Source organism: Phoenix dactylifera, chromosome 1 (assembly GCF_051530095.1).
Source record: "Phoenix dactylifera cultivar Ajwa chromosome 1, Ajwa_hap1_PhDact_Kaust_v1.1, whole genome shotgun sequence".
In the NCBI taxonomy this organism is placed as follows: Eukaryota; Viridiplantae; Streptophyta; class Magnoliopsida; order Arecales; family Arecaceae; genus Phoenix; species Phoenix dactylifera.
The window spans coordinates 1,137,578-1,155,727 of record NC_143190.1 but is presented as its reverse complement, the minus strand read 5'-3'; the positions used below and the strand labels follow the sequence as shown (position 1 = coordinate 1,155,727).

Below are 18,150 nucleotides of genomic sequence, written 5' to 3'. Positions count from 1 at the left end.
AATTAAAATATATACAAGTATTGGGTGCATATCCAATCTGGTTTTAGCCCTACCGACAAACTGTAAAAAAACATCCCTCTTAGGATTTCCATAGGCACCAGCACATTGGTGCAACAGTGGCTTAGAGTGGAGGCATGGCATTTTACGTCATCCTCATGCAACCATGCTCCCCCTATTTGAGGAGTCCTTCCACCCAGCTCCATCATTAGTCAAGTATAAAGGCTGCTAGTGGTTTCAAAGACCCAGCAAAAATGTAGCACCTTCACTTCCACCCTTCCATCTCCTCTCATTCTACCATTGATGCCTTCAACATTGAGCTTTCATCCAACTCTAACCCATTCCTAGAAATAGATGTAGCAGTTTACTCCGCCTCATAGGATACCTTGTCCAACTCAAACCTAATAGGATGGGTTTAAACTAACCTGCAGTGGATCCGAGATGGTACGGGTTTTACCTAATCCGCAGTGGATCCCATTTGTAAAAATATAACTCTTCACAAATTTCTTCTTCGAAAGAGAAAAAAAATATTTATATGCAAAAAATAATTTTAATAATATAATGTAATCCAATCTGTCCAACTCGCTCCATCTAACTCTACTACCTCGCATCGAGGCAAGTATAGAATGGGTACGAGCAAAAGCAAGTTTGTTTTGGTCCAGAAAGAGCAGATGACACTTTGCTACAATAATTAACCAACTCATGGAGATCAGATGAGTTCACCAAAGAACTTACAGATAATTAGAATACTTCAATTATTCTGGGACAACTTGTCCGGAGTTCATCGGAGAGATTGTGACAATAGTAGTGGCTTGGACAGACTGGGACACTCATCAATGCTCAAGCCACTTGGTCCATAGCCTTTTCAAGGAACCAAGAATCCTGTAATATTTCATTCACTATGACAAGCAAGATGAAAGATTTCCATTGCGAGGCCATACAGAATCCACCGAAGCTCCTGCCGTGTATCAAGCAACAACAAATTGCACAGCTGTGCCCTCTCATTTCATTCAAGAAACATGTGGAAAAGCTCTTGCATAGCATTTATACCACAAGAACTGCAACATGCTCACACTGTTGGCATCAAGAGTTGATCAATTTATTTTTATCGAAATCTGCAATCCTGTGATCAGATTTACCATGTCTCTTTCTTCCTGGTCCCTTTGTTCTAATATGTTAAAAATCTGCAAGCAAATTAAGTGCATTTCAGGTTATTCTAAAATCTAAAGCTCATAGATAAGCAATACAAAGGACAAAAGAAAACAAACCCCATCTAATGATGACTTATCATAGATCATGTACAGAAGTTCAATGTGAGCACACCCTAGGGTTGCATCTAACTTTTGTGTGCATGTGCAGCTACTAAAATGACCCATTCACTAAGAAACTTGCTTCTAACTTCTCAGGCGCAAACTGCATGTCTGCTAGTGTTGCTATAAAAGCAGAGAACATGGATGTCATCGTACCGCAAGCTAGGGGTGTAAACAAGCCGAACATGGAGCGAGCAAGTCCTAGCTCAAGCTCAGGTCTGTTTGTAATCAATCCAAGCTCGAGCCAGCTCATCTAACTTCAAGTTAAACTTGAGCTGTTCATGAACAGCTTGTTTAAAAGAAATGGAAAGAGCTTAAGGTATTTCAAGGCCTTTATTTATATAGTTTAGACTAATAATTTTAATTATATTTTAATATTATAATTGCAATTCATTATATTTTACATTACTTATGTTAGTTTATCATAGATAATAAAAATTAGTTTTATGTAGACAATATAAATTAAAAAATAATATAATATATAAATTATTTATATATATTTATACATCGAGCCAAATAGAGCTGAGCTACGCAGGTTAAGCCCAGATCCAGCTCGCCTCGTTAACTAACTAGGCGAGCCAAATTTCAATCCAAACTCAAGCTGACTTGTGAATAGCTTAATTTTTAAAAACTCCGCAAGCAAGCTTAGTTCTGAATGTCTTTTGTGGGTGAGAGGCTGAGAGTTGTTCTGACCAGGCACTTCTCGTGTGTGCTGTTTGGCTGATCCCCCTCTATGCCAATATCAATTGACTGGATTTGGATACGATTTATGTGACAGGCCAGATTCCTGAGGCAGTCCCAAATTAGAATAAAGGATGCCTTTTATGTTTATCCAAGCTCAATAAAGTTTCAGTGGCCACATTGTAGGATCATTGGATTTGCATTGTTTACTTTCTAGCTGGCCCATATCAGAAAAATTAATATCCTTGTAATTAGGCATCCGTTTTCAAACAGAAAAGTTTTACAGCCTAAGCATTGATCATAAAGTTCTCTGTATCTCATTCTTATTAATCTTATTTAACTTTCCTTGTAACAATTAGCACAATCATTTCCATCAAGTTTTCTCCTAGCAATATATGGCTTAATGCATCTGTCTGCTGTTCATTCATTTGGAAAGCCACAATTTTTATAACGATCTTCTCATGTTCACGCCATACAATCCCCATCCATGTTATTTTAGATTTTCAGTGTAACTTTTTGACCACCATATTATCCATATTGCACCTTCTATCATGCTGATTTGGATCTATGTTGCACATCATCTTGGTGGCGCAATTCCTAACCTTCAAGTGGTGTAAGTTTTGTTCCTCCTATAAATTATTCATGTTCCATCAACATAAACCACAAGATAAAATCCTCATATTTATCATGCTTAGTTGATCTGAGAGGATCACTAGACTTAATGTGGAACAATTTGGTCACTATAGGGAGCACTAGACAAGACTCATGACTCATGAGCAAGATCTGCCATATTGAGAAGTCGAATCACGCGTTAAACTTCCAAAGACCATAATTTGCCTATATGATGTTTGATTGAGGTGCTCTTTTCTATAATTTTTCAATCTCTACGACGTGGCACCCCCGCAAGGGTGCAATGCATTGAACAATCAAGGTCAAATTCCATTATTTGGGCTCTAAAATAGACCAGTCAAAGTAAAAATTTTCTTTTTGAAAAGGACTTTAATTAGACATATCTCTTGATCTAAGAAGAATAAGGCGAAGCAGCTGAAGACAAAGTTGATGTCGTCGAGATCTCCCAACTACAAAATTTTAGATTTTTCATAATTATTTTCAATGGTCATGTCTATTTCAGCAAAGCTCCATCTTTTTTTAACTATAGGAGGAATCTGACCTAAATTGTGAAAGGATGGGTCTCACTACTATAAATAAAGACTACGTAACACAAGTTTAAATTCATTAATAAAAGAAAAAAGGACCAAATTTTACCTTAGCCCATTTTTTTTTACTTTTTCTAAATTTTCTTAAGAGATTCGAGTAGAGCGAGTTGACAGAATTACTTCATTCTCACAACTGGATCAAGTAGGTATCAGAGCTCCGATCGTCTATATCTATGGGGGCCTTGGTTTATGGTCAAATGCAAGAGCGGTACAAGCAGACGGGGAACGTCTATTGTTGCTTGAAATACATTGAAGAAAAAAGATAGGAATGACTATTGATAGTTAGAGAAGAAGATTGACTCATCGAGATCGTAACTAGACCAGTGACGCCTTCAACACAAACACTACCAACTCCTGTAGCAAAGCTATCTCCTATGTTTGGAGACAAGGATCCACCATTCAGTGAGGAGTATGAGCAACCTGTGGGTTCTCAGAATCCTCCTCTTCAACCTTTCAAAGTCGATGCTTGAATTGAGATCCTGGTATACGATGGAACTGTTGATGCAGAAAAGTTGGATAACTGGTTAGACCAGTTGGAATCTATTTCACTATCTATGGATACACGTGTCTAGTAGTTTTTACTCGCCTCAAGCTTTCTAGCCATACTCTTATCTGATGGAATTAGTATATGAGAAATGATGATACCTCTAATCTGATATGGAGAAAATTCAAGAACTTAATTAAGAAGTAATTCTATCCAATCGACCATAAGGAAGATTGGCAGACTAACTAGCAGTACCTGCATTGAAATATTATCAATCTATCCCGTCCTACACCACCACTAAGTTTCACAAGCAAGCAATCTCACTCGTGATCTCCATTGATGATCATGCAATCTTCGTGAAGTATGTCGAAGGTTTTCATGTGAGTATCGAACAAAACTAAAGCTCTTTAAAGTTGAAGACTTCAGTGAACTAGCACGAAGGTTACAGAAATTGATGAGAATAAATGGTGCAAAAAGTGTGATAAGTTCAAGAAAGGTTGTGGAAAACTAAGCCAAAATGAAGAGTAGAGTATGAAATAAGACAATAAGACTCAAAAAAATATTGCAACCATCGTGGGATCAATGGATTAAACATTTCTCCGTCTCTAATTTTGATTTAGTAAGAGCTAAATCCTCTAAAGAGGAGCCTTGATCCAGAAAAATCACCATACTCAATGTGAACCACTTTGACCACTAAAAGGAGTCAAGGAGGATTGGATAGGCCCAGGTGCGAGATCCACTATATTGGAAAGATCGCATATCAAACTTTCGAAGGCCAAACTTGCCCATAGGTTGTCCCATTGAGGTGCTCTTTTTTTTTTGAAATCGGATAACTTTTTGAGTTCTATAATATGGCGCCTCCCCCTCCACACAAGGCACGGTGCACCAAATGATCAGAGCCAAGTACGATCATCTTAGCCCTGAAATAGACCGATCAAAGCAAAAACTTTCTTTTAAGAAAAATTTTGATCGAATATATCTCCTAATCGAAGAAGAATTTGGCGGAGCGGCTAAAGACAGTCAATGTAGAAATTGAAATCTACCTCTTGTAGAAATTTAACTTGTTTACGATTATTTCTACTAGTCATCTTTATTTCAAGAAAGGTGATCTTTTTTTAACTAGAAGAGGAATCAGACCCAAAGGGTAAAAGGGTATACCTCACTAATATAAATAAAGACTATGTAACTCAGTTTTGAGTTCATTAATGAAAGAAAAGAGGATTGAGATTCTACTTTTGCCAATTTTTCTACCTTTTCTAAATTTTCTTAAGAAACTCGACTTGAACAGGTTGAAAAAATTACTTTCTCCTCCCCGATCGGATCACTAGTATATGTACTTGAACCTTTTCTGTCATGCTTAATTCGTACAACTTTTACACAACGTGCCATAAGCACTTCACTTATTTTGCTTGCTCCAATATAGTTACATATTTGTTCATCGATACCTTCATGATTATAGTAATAGTATTTTTGGATGTCTTAGCCACCAATTTTGGCTCGTCCATGATTTCATATATTATTCGATGATTTACCAATATCTGGGTAATAGTAATTGACACAAAATTGGAGTTTAATGTGAATTCAGAATCAAGGGCGAAGCTAGAAATTCTATGTGGGGAGGTGAAGTATTAAAACTTTACAGTATTTATTTCATCTTAAATTAATAATAATAATTACATCATTAATTAAAAATATAAATTATGTTTATATTAATAATTATAAAAATACCTATATTTACATATTGAAGTTTTAGATTTCCTGAAATTATTATTAAAAAGGCAAAAGAGTACTTAAATCATGGGCAATTCAGAGATAAGCATGAATTTATGTGGAGAAGCATCATAATCTGCCAAAATGTTATTGGTAAATTTTTGCGAGGGGTTTAAAAATTTGAAGAAGAGGGAGGGAATCAAGTTGGGCAGGTTTGCGAGATGTTTAAAATCACATATTCAATATGACTTAGATTTTCTTTTTATATGCAAAAAATCTCTATCGGACAAGAAGGCTTGGATGAGTGAGAATCTAGACGAGAACACAAAATCTATTACAATTAGCAAGTGATAAATAACTTTAAACAGAAAATACGGGTGAATGAGGGGTTCCATATGGACCACGTCTCATAATGATATTTTTTCCCCATTACGTGAGTCTTGGGGATATGTTTTGTGATTGTAGTTGTCTTTCTTTCCTGATTGAGTTACGTATCACAGTAGCTCCATGAGTGCATAGAATCCACATATCGGGAGGCAGGAGCGGATGGAGTCCAAATCCACGGGGCAAGGAGTGAGACTTGAAGGTTTCTAAATACTACCTAGCGGACTACCCCCCCCCCCCCCCCCTTTGCGACACTATGGCCATGCCCCTGTTTAAAATCATTCTGCAAAACTGCACACCTTATAACCTCAAGTTAGTTTTGTTGATTTCAAGTTTTTATCCCTAAAGATTCTCCCCATAAATCTGAATTCACATTGAACTCCAATTTTGTGTCAGTTATGATTACATCATCTTTAAATAACATAAAATGGCACCTTCTCTTGAGACTCATCTATAGGTTCATCGATAACAAGCATGGAGAAATATAAGTTCAGATCAGACATTACTCTAGGCAAACTACAGTTTTCAGTTGACAAAAATGTGCAACATTAGGTAATGGAGCAACAAATAAGGAACTAACAATTATGCCATTATTTCCCTCGAAGCTCCTAAAGATTTTTTTTTTCCTTTGATTTTATGTTTCATAATGTAGGATAAAGGCAGTTACATTCTTGTATTAGTGTCTCTGAGATAATTCAGCAGTCTCAGATACTTCAAGGCTCCTAAAAAAGAAGTTATGTGGCCACTCCAAGTCAGCAGAAAGCACTTACATAGAATATGCTGGCAGAAATCAAGTTAAAACTTGTCTTCTACTCACCAGTCACAGACGGTTTCTGTCAGCAGCATGTTACAAACATCATTCTTCTTCATCAAAGTCCATAAGGAAATCAGTCAAGTTCTCTGAATCATCTATAGCATCTTCTAGTGTCATTGGACCTTCCTTCTTTGGTTTTTCCTGCAAAAGGTGGAAATTAGAGAAATAAAATTTTTTATGCTTGATTTACATAATGGGAGAAACCATTGAAACTAATGAACAAATAATGTCAAAGAGAGTTACACGATAACATCTGACGCCATAAATTATATATATTTGCAAAGTTTTTTTAACTTTAACAGATTATTATTGTAATAGGAAACACTTGAACAGTTGCATCTGGTTATCTGATTAATTCATTATATGTTAAATATGGAAGAGTACATAATTAATGCATATCAAATATTGGGCACCATATGTTTCCTGCTTGTGAATAAATAAGGAGACGAAAGAAACTTGCACAAGCTATGAATATTAATGGGAAGAAGAAGCACTGATGGCTCAAATGCACACAAAACAAGACTTTGACATCCTAAAACTGGAATGCCACAATTTTTGTTTTTCTACCTGCATGATAGATAATATTGAATGCTTGGAATCCAGGTGTACCTTTGACTTGCGAAGCTGAGTAGTAGTTTTCAAAACGCTCCAGTTGCGGGTAATTTTCTCCTCCTCTTGTTGTTCGTCCTCACCATCTTCCTCATCCTATTTCAAAAAAAGAAAGAAAGAAAAAAAAAGAAAAAAAAAGAAAAAAGGGAATGTTTGCATAAAAATGAGCTGCCAGTAAAGAATATGGTAATGCTTATCTGTTTCAGCATATTATCCATAAATTGTAGATGTCTGAACAACTACTCCAAAAACAGAAGTCTTATATCCTTACCTTCCTCCGAGACAGAAAATATGGGTGGAAAGAAAGAAATACATGATAACAATATTGAAAAGAGAGGTAAAATTTTCACAAGTTTGACTCACATCATCCTCTCCTATGTCAACTGCACTTGCCATAGCTTCATCCACATCAGTGATCTGCATTAGTAACCACGACAGTGAGATGTAAAGTTTATGAAGAAAGTGCAAAACTGATAGTAATTAGATGCTGCAATTCTTACAAATAAAAATGTGCCTATCATCTTTAACAAATTTTTGAATTTACCTGAACTCTGTACCAAAAGATTAATTACCTCAAGTTCTTGAGTCTTCTCTTTGGCCAAAATTTTCTCAAGCTCCTCTCTTGGTATGATTTTTCCTTGCTGAGATATAGAAAGTCAGTAAACACAAACACCAGAAAACATGTTGACATATCTGAAGCCAGATAGTTCCTTCATGTGGTTTAGGACGAACAATAACATCCAAACAGATAGGTTTGAACTTGATATTTAGTCATGAAATAGAAAATGGATAAATTAATATAAAGATCCCAGCTTACAGAAGTCAGTGCAAGCCCTTAACCAATGCAGAGTCAGTACAAGTACAAACGCTTAAACAGTGCACTTAGTGGCATAACATACAGCCAAAATATGGTGTACAGGTAGGTATGCATTATTTCTCAAAAAGTCAATAATGGCAAAGAAGCAGGTTGACCAGATCATTGCTAATTTGCCTGCCACAGATATGTCATAACAGAGGAAGGCGAGATAATCATTCCTAGATCAGTTAAATAGACTCCACTTGTACTTGGCTGGGGCTAAAGAAAAAGGGTGTAACCAATAAAAATTTAAAACTAATTTGTCATCAACTACAAATTATCAGAGCTTGTAGGTAAATATTTAAACTACTTTGGTTTCAGATATATTGGCTTTGAAGTGTTTTCTGACAATGCAGCAATGAAAGTCACTGTCAGTTGCAACATTTGCCACCAGGCAAGAAGAAAGTGACTTATTTAGACAAGAATGAGCAATGATAGATAAATGCAATGCAACATCCCTAAAATTGGGATGAATATCAAGGCAACAAAACCATACTGATATAAATGTTTAAGAATCTATGAAACAAAGGAAGAGTGAACAAAAACAAAGAAGAAAAAGAAAGAAAAATAAGATTCGGAATTCCCATAATTTTTGTAATGCCCTATCAATATAATATGGTTCTGGAACAGCTTGGCTTATATTAGAGGGGTTTATCTCCTCTTTAAGTTTGCAAAATATTATTTCAGCTTTATATGCTTGATTAAAGAAAACCCACGGTGCTGGTGATAAACCATTATTTTATTTGTGCATGTATGTGCAACGCACAATTTAAAATGCTGGCCATGTTGGTCAGCATATAACATGCCAGGTCAGAATTGGCACTTGGCGTAGGACAGCATCGCATATATTTAACTCTTTTCTCATATGATTAATTATAGAAAGATTTTTTGCATTCAGTATGGTGTGGCACATTGCAGCATCACAAGTACCATGCTGATGAGTGACTGGTATGCCCACCAGCACCAATACTTAAAATCTTAATATACATGAACAAATACAGAGTTACACATACATTTAAATATGCAATTCTATATACATATATGTGTACCTATATACGTACATATGTATGTACGAACATGTGTGTGTGTTTATGGATATGTGTTGCACATGCACGAGAGTGCATATACATCTAGGCATGTGTTGTATGCATATGTGCATGAATATAATACATACATTATGGATGCACGCATTTGCACATGCAGATATGCATGTATGTGAATGTACAATATTTTCCAAATAGTGTGAGACCCTGAGACTGCGACCTCTTCTAATACACTGCACTTCAATGAACATTGTCCTCTTGAAAGTCGAAACTCCTTTCCAAATAATGTTAGAAAATATACAGTATAAAAAGAGCATATTAAAAAGTTCCACGGTGAAAATGTATTTAAAATCACAATCAAGGTTCACTGTCTCAATACTGGACCCCATATTGGTAACTCAGCACAAAGGTTAGTTTGGCGTACTAAGACTCAGTATGCCCCCTATACTGAGTCTCGGTTCGGTACTTGTACGGGGTAGTATGCACCGGTATGGCGAACCTTGATCATAATTATTATGAAGTATCCTTCCTCTTGAATTTACCTCGTACATGCAGATTCCTAGTACTAGCACTACTTTGATCAGGCAAGACTTTAACCAGCCAGCTCCTATCACATGTTTCTTCTCAAGCGATCCATGAATTCAAAAGGACCAATTCTTTCTCATCTCTCCCCCCTCCCCCCCCCCCTCCCCCCTGATGTGCACCATAGTGAAAACATCTCGAAATGTAAGTGATTAATTCTAAGTCTATTTCTAGCAATGACTAACAAATTAATCTTCTTTTCATCTTCGGTTGCTTATTAATTGTCCCTCCTACTCTATTTTTTCCTTCATTTTTTTTGCTGAAATATATATATTCTTCATTGGTTTTCCCAAAATCACCTATCTTCTCAATGCATCCACAAAATCTGACCTATATCTAAGAAGCACAGAAAATTCAAATTGCATGTTGTGTCTACATCCGATACCTATATGATACTGGTACCTGTTGGATATAGTCAACTAGGATACATGTCAGATAGTTATTTTTAGGTATCCATTTTTTTATGAAAAAGGGTTATTGATACTTGATGCATAGTGTGGTTCCCTAATATCTCTATGAATGACAGGGTGGGCCTTTTTTCAAATGATGTTGATCTTTTAAAGATAGATAGTAAAGCCTATGATTTGAGTGACCAGTGATGACTAATGTAGTTTGTGGATGTTTATGTTATCTTACCAGGTACAGCCTCTATTTTTTTGTGATAATCTATTATATTTTGTTGATGCTTGTTCATACATGTAAATAATATATAAACATATATCTCCTATCCTGGCTATCTTATATCCTGTCTCTAAAAAATGGTCATATTGGCATATCTGCACTGTCATATCCTAATCTGGAAGGTTCCTACAGAAAAAAATATAGGATTAGGTTAGCAATACATGGGTAACACTGGGGAGAGCACTAGAAAAATTCCCAGCCTTTTCTGTGCAACATGGTATATGTTGCAGATTCACACAATTAAAAAGCCTAAACTGAATTGGCTTCTGAAACGTTGCTTCATGAAATGCATTTTCTGGAAATAAATATGACCATGGTAAGCATATGCTATTGTAACTCTTTCTGATCATTTTAAGAACATGCTAGGCAGGTTTTTGTTATTTGCAGCTAATAAATTTGCATCTTTTCTGAAATCATGCTTTTGCTATCATATATGTTTCAAGGAAAAATGAAAAGGAGACAAGATTATAGATGCCTCGAGCATTTAATGAAACACATAGAACTGATTTCATCACACAAAATTGTAGAGGGTCAATGAGCTGTTACACATCATTAGGTAGATGTTTGCTTTATCATCAAAAGATACATACTGTACGCTATATCTTGAAAAAAAAATAAGAACAAGAGAAATGGTGTCTACCTCCATTAGATAGGTCAACATGTCGTGTGTTGGCTCATGGAAATCCGGACCCCTATAGTCGATGACCTCATCAGGGTCTTGAACATAATTCACAGTTGGGTAAACAGGATCACCCCCCCATACTGCAAAAGGACATTGGATAATTTAACATTAAGGCTTACTATCTATTCAATAAAACTAAAAGGATACAAGAGTAAAAGAAAAGATTAAAAAAATAAAAAAAATTCTTAGTTTCTAACTGTGTTTAGCTTCTGGAATCCTGTAAATTAAAACCAATAGAGTAGCGCAAAGGTGCATATATTTAGCATAAAGATGTTATAGGTTGAATAAAGCAGCAAGAAATTCTACACCCCATCGAACATGTTATGACAAACTGTGTACTTTGAATTGCAAAAAGAAGTCAGTCACAGCATGGTTACTAAATGAAGCATTAGCAACAACTTGAGTTCCACCATGTAGATCATTGAACAAAATTGAATGGAGGATAAATCTATTGCAAGTAAATAACATAAACACCTGTATCGGCATTTTAGGGGCCTGTTTGGATTTCTAGGTCAATTATCTGCCAAAATATCCCATATATGGTCATGGGCAAGAATAGGTAGGCAGGGGAAGGCAGGGGATTTTTAACGAAGTTGGGGAAGGCCTAACATCAGCTTTAGAGCAAAACAATTAAAGATTATAATTTTCTAACAAAAGATTAATTAATCTTAAAAAAGATATGGTTTAAGCCTAGAAGCTAGAAAGCAAGAAAATTAATTTTGAAAACTAAAGGCTAGGAAAACTACATCTATGAGCTAAGGGATGCCTATTAGCTTCTTTGCCCTCCTACCAAAGGGCTTATATTTACAAGGACGCCACCAAATTGACACCTCAAAGCACGACATGATCAAGGATTCCATTAACACACTTGCCTCGAACCTAGAAGCCACCAGGGCTTGCACTGAATCTACCATACAAGAAAGAGGAGAAAAGTAGCACCCAAGATAGAAATTTTCATGAACTTATGAAAACAAGGGTACATAAGGGGTATTCTGAGGATCTGGAACATCTACGAGGGGTAATGATGTCTACCCTCAAAGTCTTAGCAAAACTCAATAATAGCTCCTAATACATTGCTACAAAGTAATCTTGCGGAAAGGGCACTTTTAGAAGAAAGTTTCTTCCAACAGTGAACTAACTGCCATGAGAAGGGTTCAGATGGTACCTATTCTGCCATCGGAAAAGCCTATGGTGAATAGTCTATCATTAGATCCTTCCATCTTGTTCTATGACCAAGACTAGGATCCTAATCCTTTAGATGATGAGCCTGGATCTTCGAACAGTGTACAGCGCGCCATCAAACCTAGATAGTTAGTCCAAACATCCAAACTGGCCTTTTGAGACTATCTTCAGAGAACATTTTCATAGAATATCTTGAATCAAAGGAACAGACTCCACTAAGAGTATACAACTTAGAAACTTATGATGAACCTTAGTAAAGTTTGCATTTAGGTCCATTGTGTGCATATATAACAACAAGCACGTATGCCTACATCTAGATAAACACATGGGGGGAGGGGCGGGAGGGTGGGGGGGAGAGACCTACCAGTGCACCTAAGTACATACCCTACTGTTGCAAAATACAATATGAGCCATGTTGATCATCAATCAACACTTCTAATCACGATCTACAGCTATAACAGCCTACTGATCTAAAATTTGAATATTTTGGAAATGCACAATGTTCCATATAAATCAGAAATTGCACTATTGAACATGATCTAGGAATTTTAAGAAACACATGGATCAATATCCAGTGAAACTGGGCATTACTGAACTATAAATCATATTAAGTCATTGTATCTTGCCATAGAATCAGATAATTTGATACCCACATGATGAAAAAGTAAAAAAACCTTAATAACATTTGCTTTTGAATCTCAAGAAATCTGTATATTGTTCATCAATATTCAGATAATTTTGTACCCACACGACGACTAGGTCAAGATCCTTAAAAACATCTGATTTTGAATTTCAGGCAATATATATATTGTTCACCAACGTGTCTCCAAGCATTTTCTAGATATAGGTCCATACTATATTCTATTGTCAAATTCAATTATAAGTTGGACTAAAAATAGACTTAATTTTACTAAAATTTTCTGCCACTAATCAATTAATTTTTTAGGGGATAAAACTAACAGAACTACAGAAAAAAGTAGCTGATAAATAGTTGGTGGTGAAAATTCAATAATTTGCTGACCCTATTAATGTGTGATATATTTAATGCTGGAATGCATATATATCAACAGTTTAGATTCATCCATCTTACTGGCGAAGCCTGAACCAAAGAAAAATTAATATAAATTTGTTCCCCATCTAACATATGCTTTGGTATCACTAAAAGTTGAATAACAAATATGTCAAAGAGAGGAAAAAACATTTGGTAATATCTTATGGAACTGGAGAAATGTCATACTCTCTTTGATTTGATCTTCTCGCATCCTCATAGCTAAAGGATCCCGCTTTATACGAATATCAGTGCCCATCATAATGCGATACTCTTCAGCAGTTTGGTGCTGGAACATTGTGATGAGTTGAGTGTTCTCATCTTCTCCAGTTTCTTCAAAGTGCTTCTCCACAGCTTTGCATGAAGTATCCCTGTTTCTATATGCTTTAACCCATTCAGAATAGTATGCTAATGGTCCTATCTCTTCCAGTCTCCTCCGCTCTGCTTGTAGCCTGATTTTTTTTGGCATATCAGTTAACAGAGCCGACAAAGAATAGTTTTATATGAAAAAAAATCTCATTTTTAATATTTGGAATCCCGACACAAGTTTGCCCATGATATGCAATTTTTTTATGAAGAATAACACAGAAAAAATAACAGATGAATTGATTGTGCAATACTTCCTTTACAGGATTGCTGGGATGAATATTTTGTTCAACTGGTAAAAGTAAAAGAAAAGAAAAAGGGGAGCAAAAGCAAAAAAAACCCAGAAAACAAGCACATGGTGTGACGCCCACCAACAGAAATAAAAAAATTCATAGCATGAACAGAAATGGACAACACCTTGGATAGGCAGAAAGACATGATGATCCCTCGGACAATATTATATAGTATTTCAATATACCTGCTTCAATCTGAAGGCAAGATTTCAAGTATTGCCAATCAGTAATACACACCATGCAAGAGATTTACTGGTGGAATACACTCCCCAGGAATCTTGGGGCTCATGAAAACCTAGTATGGTTGGCACTGCTTCATCTTGTAGGATATCAAGTATGAAGCAACACAGTTATCATATAGCAAGACATACTGCAAAGTATACTGACACAGTTAACATATATCAATTCAAATTTTCTAATTTTTTTTGTTAACATTGTTTTTTTAAAAAAATTGTTATCGTATTTTTTGTAGTTAATGCTATGAATCCTCACCATTGCTTATCCAAAACAGAAATGTGTATGTGAGGGAATCCAACAATTTTAATGTGCTTATGAGAATCTAACATATAATTTGAACATCGTGAACATGTATTCATCATTTCAAACCATTTCAAACTGTTTGATATAAGGTAAACAAAAATGTTTTACAAATGCACCTAGCCATATCATTAGATCATCCTTTGTCAAGGTCGTTATCCTTATATGCTGAATGCTGTTCTGTGCCATTAGGCGTATGTTGTACAAGCTGATTTCTAACTGTAATCAAGCATGATATACTCAACCATGTCCAAATTAATGCACTGTAACTGATAATCCAATTGAAACATACTACATAAAGCTTACTCATTAAATCATAGAAGTGTTCCTTGACAAAGTGAAGAGGTGGGGAGGTTGGGTTTTGAAAAAAATTCCAAGGCAGTTCTTTTGTTCTGAAAAGAAATCAGCACAAGAATTATTAGAGTGATGACTGTGAGGGAGAAAAGGGAAGGGGGGATGAGCTGCTTCGTCAGTGTTTCTTTTCTCATTTTGCTTAATTTCCTTGCAATAAAAAATTAAAAACACTCTCTTAGTTTTTTTCATGTCATCTGTAGCCAATTGAGTCAGGAAAATGCCTCTATGTAGCTGGCAAATAAGATTCTGAAACATATTCAACAAGTTTCAAATGTTTTCACAGATATCAGTAAATGGCAGCCAATTTAACGTTGACAGCAACAACACACAGACAATGCAACAATCATTTGCAAGTATAGCTTTAATATTAAAATCTTGGAAGTTCACTAGTTATTTTACCTTTCCTCTTTGAATACATGTCTTCTTGCCTTTGCAAGAGCAGCTTCAGTTCTTGTAGGATAGTCTCCATAAAGCTTTATTTGCCCAGTCTCAGCCATTGCCTTTGCAAACACCTGCATTCATGATATATGACAAATGCGGTATGAAAAAAAGAACTATCAAATATATCCGACAAATGACTTAGGTCCAGAGCACCTTATGAGCTCTACCATAAAATGGTACCATTCTCATGTGATATATATTGTGCCAAAATGACACAGATCTTATTTATCTCGAATACATAAACCATGCTAGACTAACCGTGTCAACATCTGGACGCCTTCTTTGCCACCTTGACCATTGCTCCTCATCGGGCTTTCTCCAATTCCACCACAAATCTTGACTTGTTTGAGGCTCTTCTATGGGCTTGCTTGAAGCTGGATCAATAAAGGGATGTGGTCGCCCCATTTCTTTGTCCAACTCATAAGGACTGAGATTCTTTTCCTCCGGTTCTGTCTGATAAATAACATATTCCTTGGATGGGTTTTTAGGTTCATCAGAAACATCATCAGAAGTCTCAAGCACAGGTGGTGGGTCAGTCACATCACTACTCATTTCTGAAGTTTCGGAAGCAGCAGCCTGCCCCTTATACTTCTTCCTCCTGCTTCCAGGACTTTTTCCATATGAAGGCTTCCCTTTCGACTTGCCAAGTGGTTCAGGAGCCCTGGCTGCCCTCACCCGGCTAGCAGTTCCTTCAGGCCAGTACTCCCTCCCAGGTATACTGGCCCGGGCACCAGATGCTGGCTCAAGCTGCCCGGATGTGGAATCAAAGTAACAATGGTATGGCGGCGGTTCGATGGAAGATGGATCAAATTTTCCATCCTTTCTTGCACACCTTATACAAGGTAATAGTCCGGACTTCCTTTGGGAGTATCTATATGACCGAACAAGAATTCGCAGCTTGCTTGAATGAAATACACCTACAAATGGTGTCTGGAAATTTCAAATTGTACAAACAAAGATAACACATTACCTATCAGTAGGATGATATTATCAATAGTGGTCAAGCAATTAGGTATATGCATACTTCAACGAATTCCATTCCTTTAAAGGAAGAATATTAGGTACACCACAAGCTAGGAGGTTCCGGTTTCAAAATTACAAAATTAAAATTTGAGACTGAAACTATTTTGTAAAAAAGGGGTGCAACGTAGGTAAAAATTTGCTACACCTGGAACTTTTGAGAATGAGATTTTCCAATAAGCGCACCACTTGCTGCTGCTAAACCCCCCATGGATCCCTCTGCCCAACAAATATAAGCATTCATCAATTCAGTGGATTATGTGAAGAATAAAAAAGGGAACTTTTATTGATTCTTTCAAGTCCAGCGCACCTTGAAACAGAAATGCATTTGAAAAAGACGTCATCTTTCCTTTCCTTGAATTCTCGCTTGTTGAATAAAAACTCTTCAAGTCTAATATCTACCTATCTGCAATACGTTAACAGTAAGACTAGGGTTCCTCTCCAACAGCATCTTCTAAATTCAAATTTAAAGAAACTTTCAGCTCCTTTCCATTCTTCCTTCACCAAACTGTATACAAATCCAATACTAATCAATAGACTAATCTATCTACAAAAAAAAAAAGGCAACATACTGGAACATATCAAAAGCCTCGATAAAATTCAAGATATTAAGAGGAATCTGGTAGAGTCTAGCTGATTAGTACACGATGCGAGAGAAAAGCTACAAAAGCAACAAGATTAGGAGACCTGACGAGGTACAAGATCAGGGTTCTAGGGTTTGTGAAAGTACCCCCGAGAGAAAGCGGTCTTGAACTGAGCTCCGTGTTCTTCTTCTCCCCAAGGTCCAGAGACTAGTAGGAGCAGGCTCCTTGGTGATAACGAGAGATTGAGGGGTTTATCCGGAAGCGCTGATCGTGCCGGGTCGCGCACGGTTCATCTGGTGCGTCGCTGGAATAGGATAAGAATTTGGACGGGGACTCGCAAACAAAAACAAGAACACCACCGCCAACAGCAACAATTCGGCAATTTCAAAAAAAAATCTTAAAAATTTATCAACAATTTTGAAAGAATTCACATGACAAAGAAAATAAAAATACTAAAATTTAAAATATAAGCATTTGAAAATTTATAAATTTATTTAATTAAAAAAATAAGCATAGGAGAGGTAAAATAACAAATGAAGTAGTAAAAGAAATTCTTTAGCAATAATATATGGTATCCCTAATTTATAACGCATAAAACTTTTTTAATTCATCCAAAATAATTTGTGAATAAATTAAAATTTGTACTTGATACGAGAATAATTGACTATTTTGAATCGATCTATTTTTCGAGAATAATTTAGAGAACCATTCAATCATGAGAAAAATTGAAATAATTTGAAATTTTTTTAATTATTTCGGAGAATATTTGTTCCGAAGAAGGTAGAAGTAATTGACGGTTGGGCTGCATAGATGCACGAGCATGCTGTCGGTGTGTAAATTAGAATAGATAGATGGTTGTGGTTTTCGCTGCCTTGATCTACAAAGACTTTCACTATTAAGTACTACCATTTCGAAGAAGGAAGCAGTAGCTACGATACTGCACAACTTGGCTAAAGACTATAAACTTAACGATAAATAAGAATAACATAAGATAACTCAAAAATTAAAGAAAAGTACTGGACATTGATTGACAAAAACCTACTCACAGAATTACAATTTAGCATTTATACATCCTACTTTTTAATCATCATAAAGCTATCTATCTCTAGTATTGACATCTATCATTTCCGGTTATTATCATTTCATCTACTTTCTCCTGATAGTTGTCGCGGCCAATTCTAACGATTTGTCTCCACTTTCTATTTTTTAATCCTTTAGTAACTACATCATGTTTTGCTCTTGAGCCTTCAACCTTATCAAGTCGATGACTTAGTT

The 18,150-nt window shown here is 36.0% G+C and overlaps 1 protein-coding gene across 3 annotated transcripts; it reads right to left on the bottom strand.

The window, feature by feature from the left end:
- Window positions 1-656: 656 nt before the first annotated feature.
- On the bottom strand, window positions 657-17,191 carry PTAC12 (plastid transcriptionally active 12). 3 transcript variants are annotated; one of them, XM_039114572.3, is made up of 12 exons: window positions 17,022-17,191; window positions 16,602-16,697; window positions 16,440-16,510; window positions 15,530-16,201; window positions 15,230-15,342; window positions 13,470-13,732; window positions 11,009-11,130; window positions 7,779-7,847; window positions 7,570-7,623; window positions 7,207-7,302; window positions 6,601-6,738; window positions 657-1,181 (listed from the first exon to the last, which is right to left on the bottom strand). In XM_039114572.3, exons 2-11 carry the CDS (start codon window positions 16,633-16,635, stop codon window positions 6,640-6,642), a joined length of 1,593 nt encoding a protein of 530 aa, XP_038970500.3. In that variant the 5' UTR covers window positions 16,636-16,697; window positions 17,022-17,191; the 3' UTR covers window positions 657-1,181; window positions 6,601-6,639. The 3 variants fall into 3 exon arrangements, with proteins under 3 accessions (XP_038970500.3, XP_038970499.3, XP_088572262.2); XM_039114571.3 differs by having other exon boundaries at window positions 16,602-16,799; window positions 17,022-17,161; XM_088716136.2 differs by lacking the exon at window positions 657-1,181 and adding an exon at window positions 6,487-6,505 and having other exon boundaries at window positions 16,602-16,799; window positions 17,022-17,161.
- Between the last annotated feature and the right edge of the window lie 959 nt (window positions 17,192-18,150).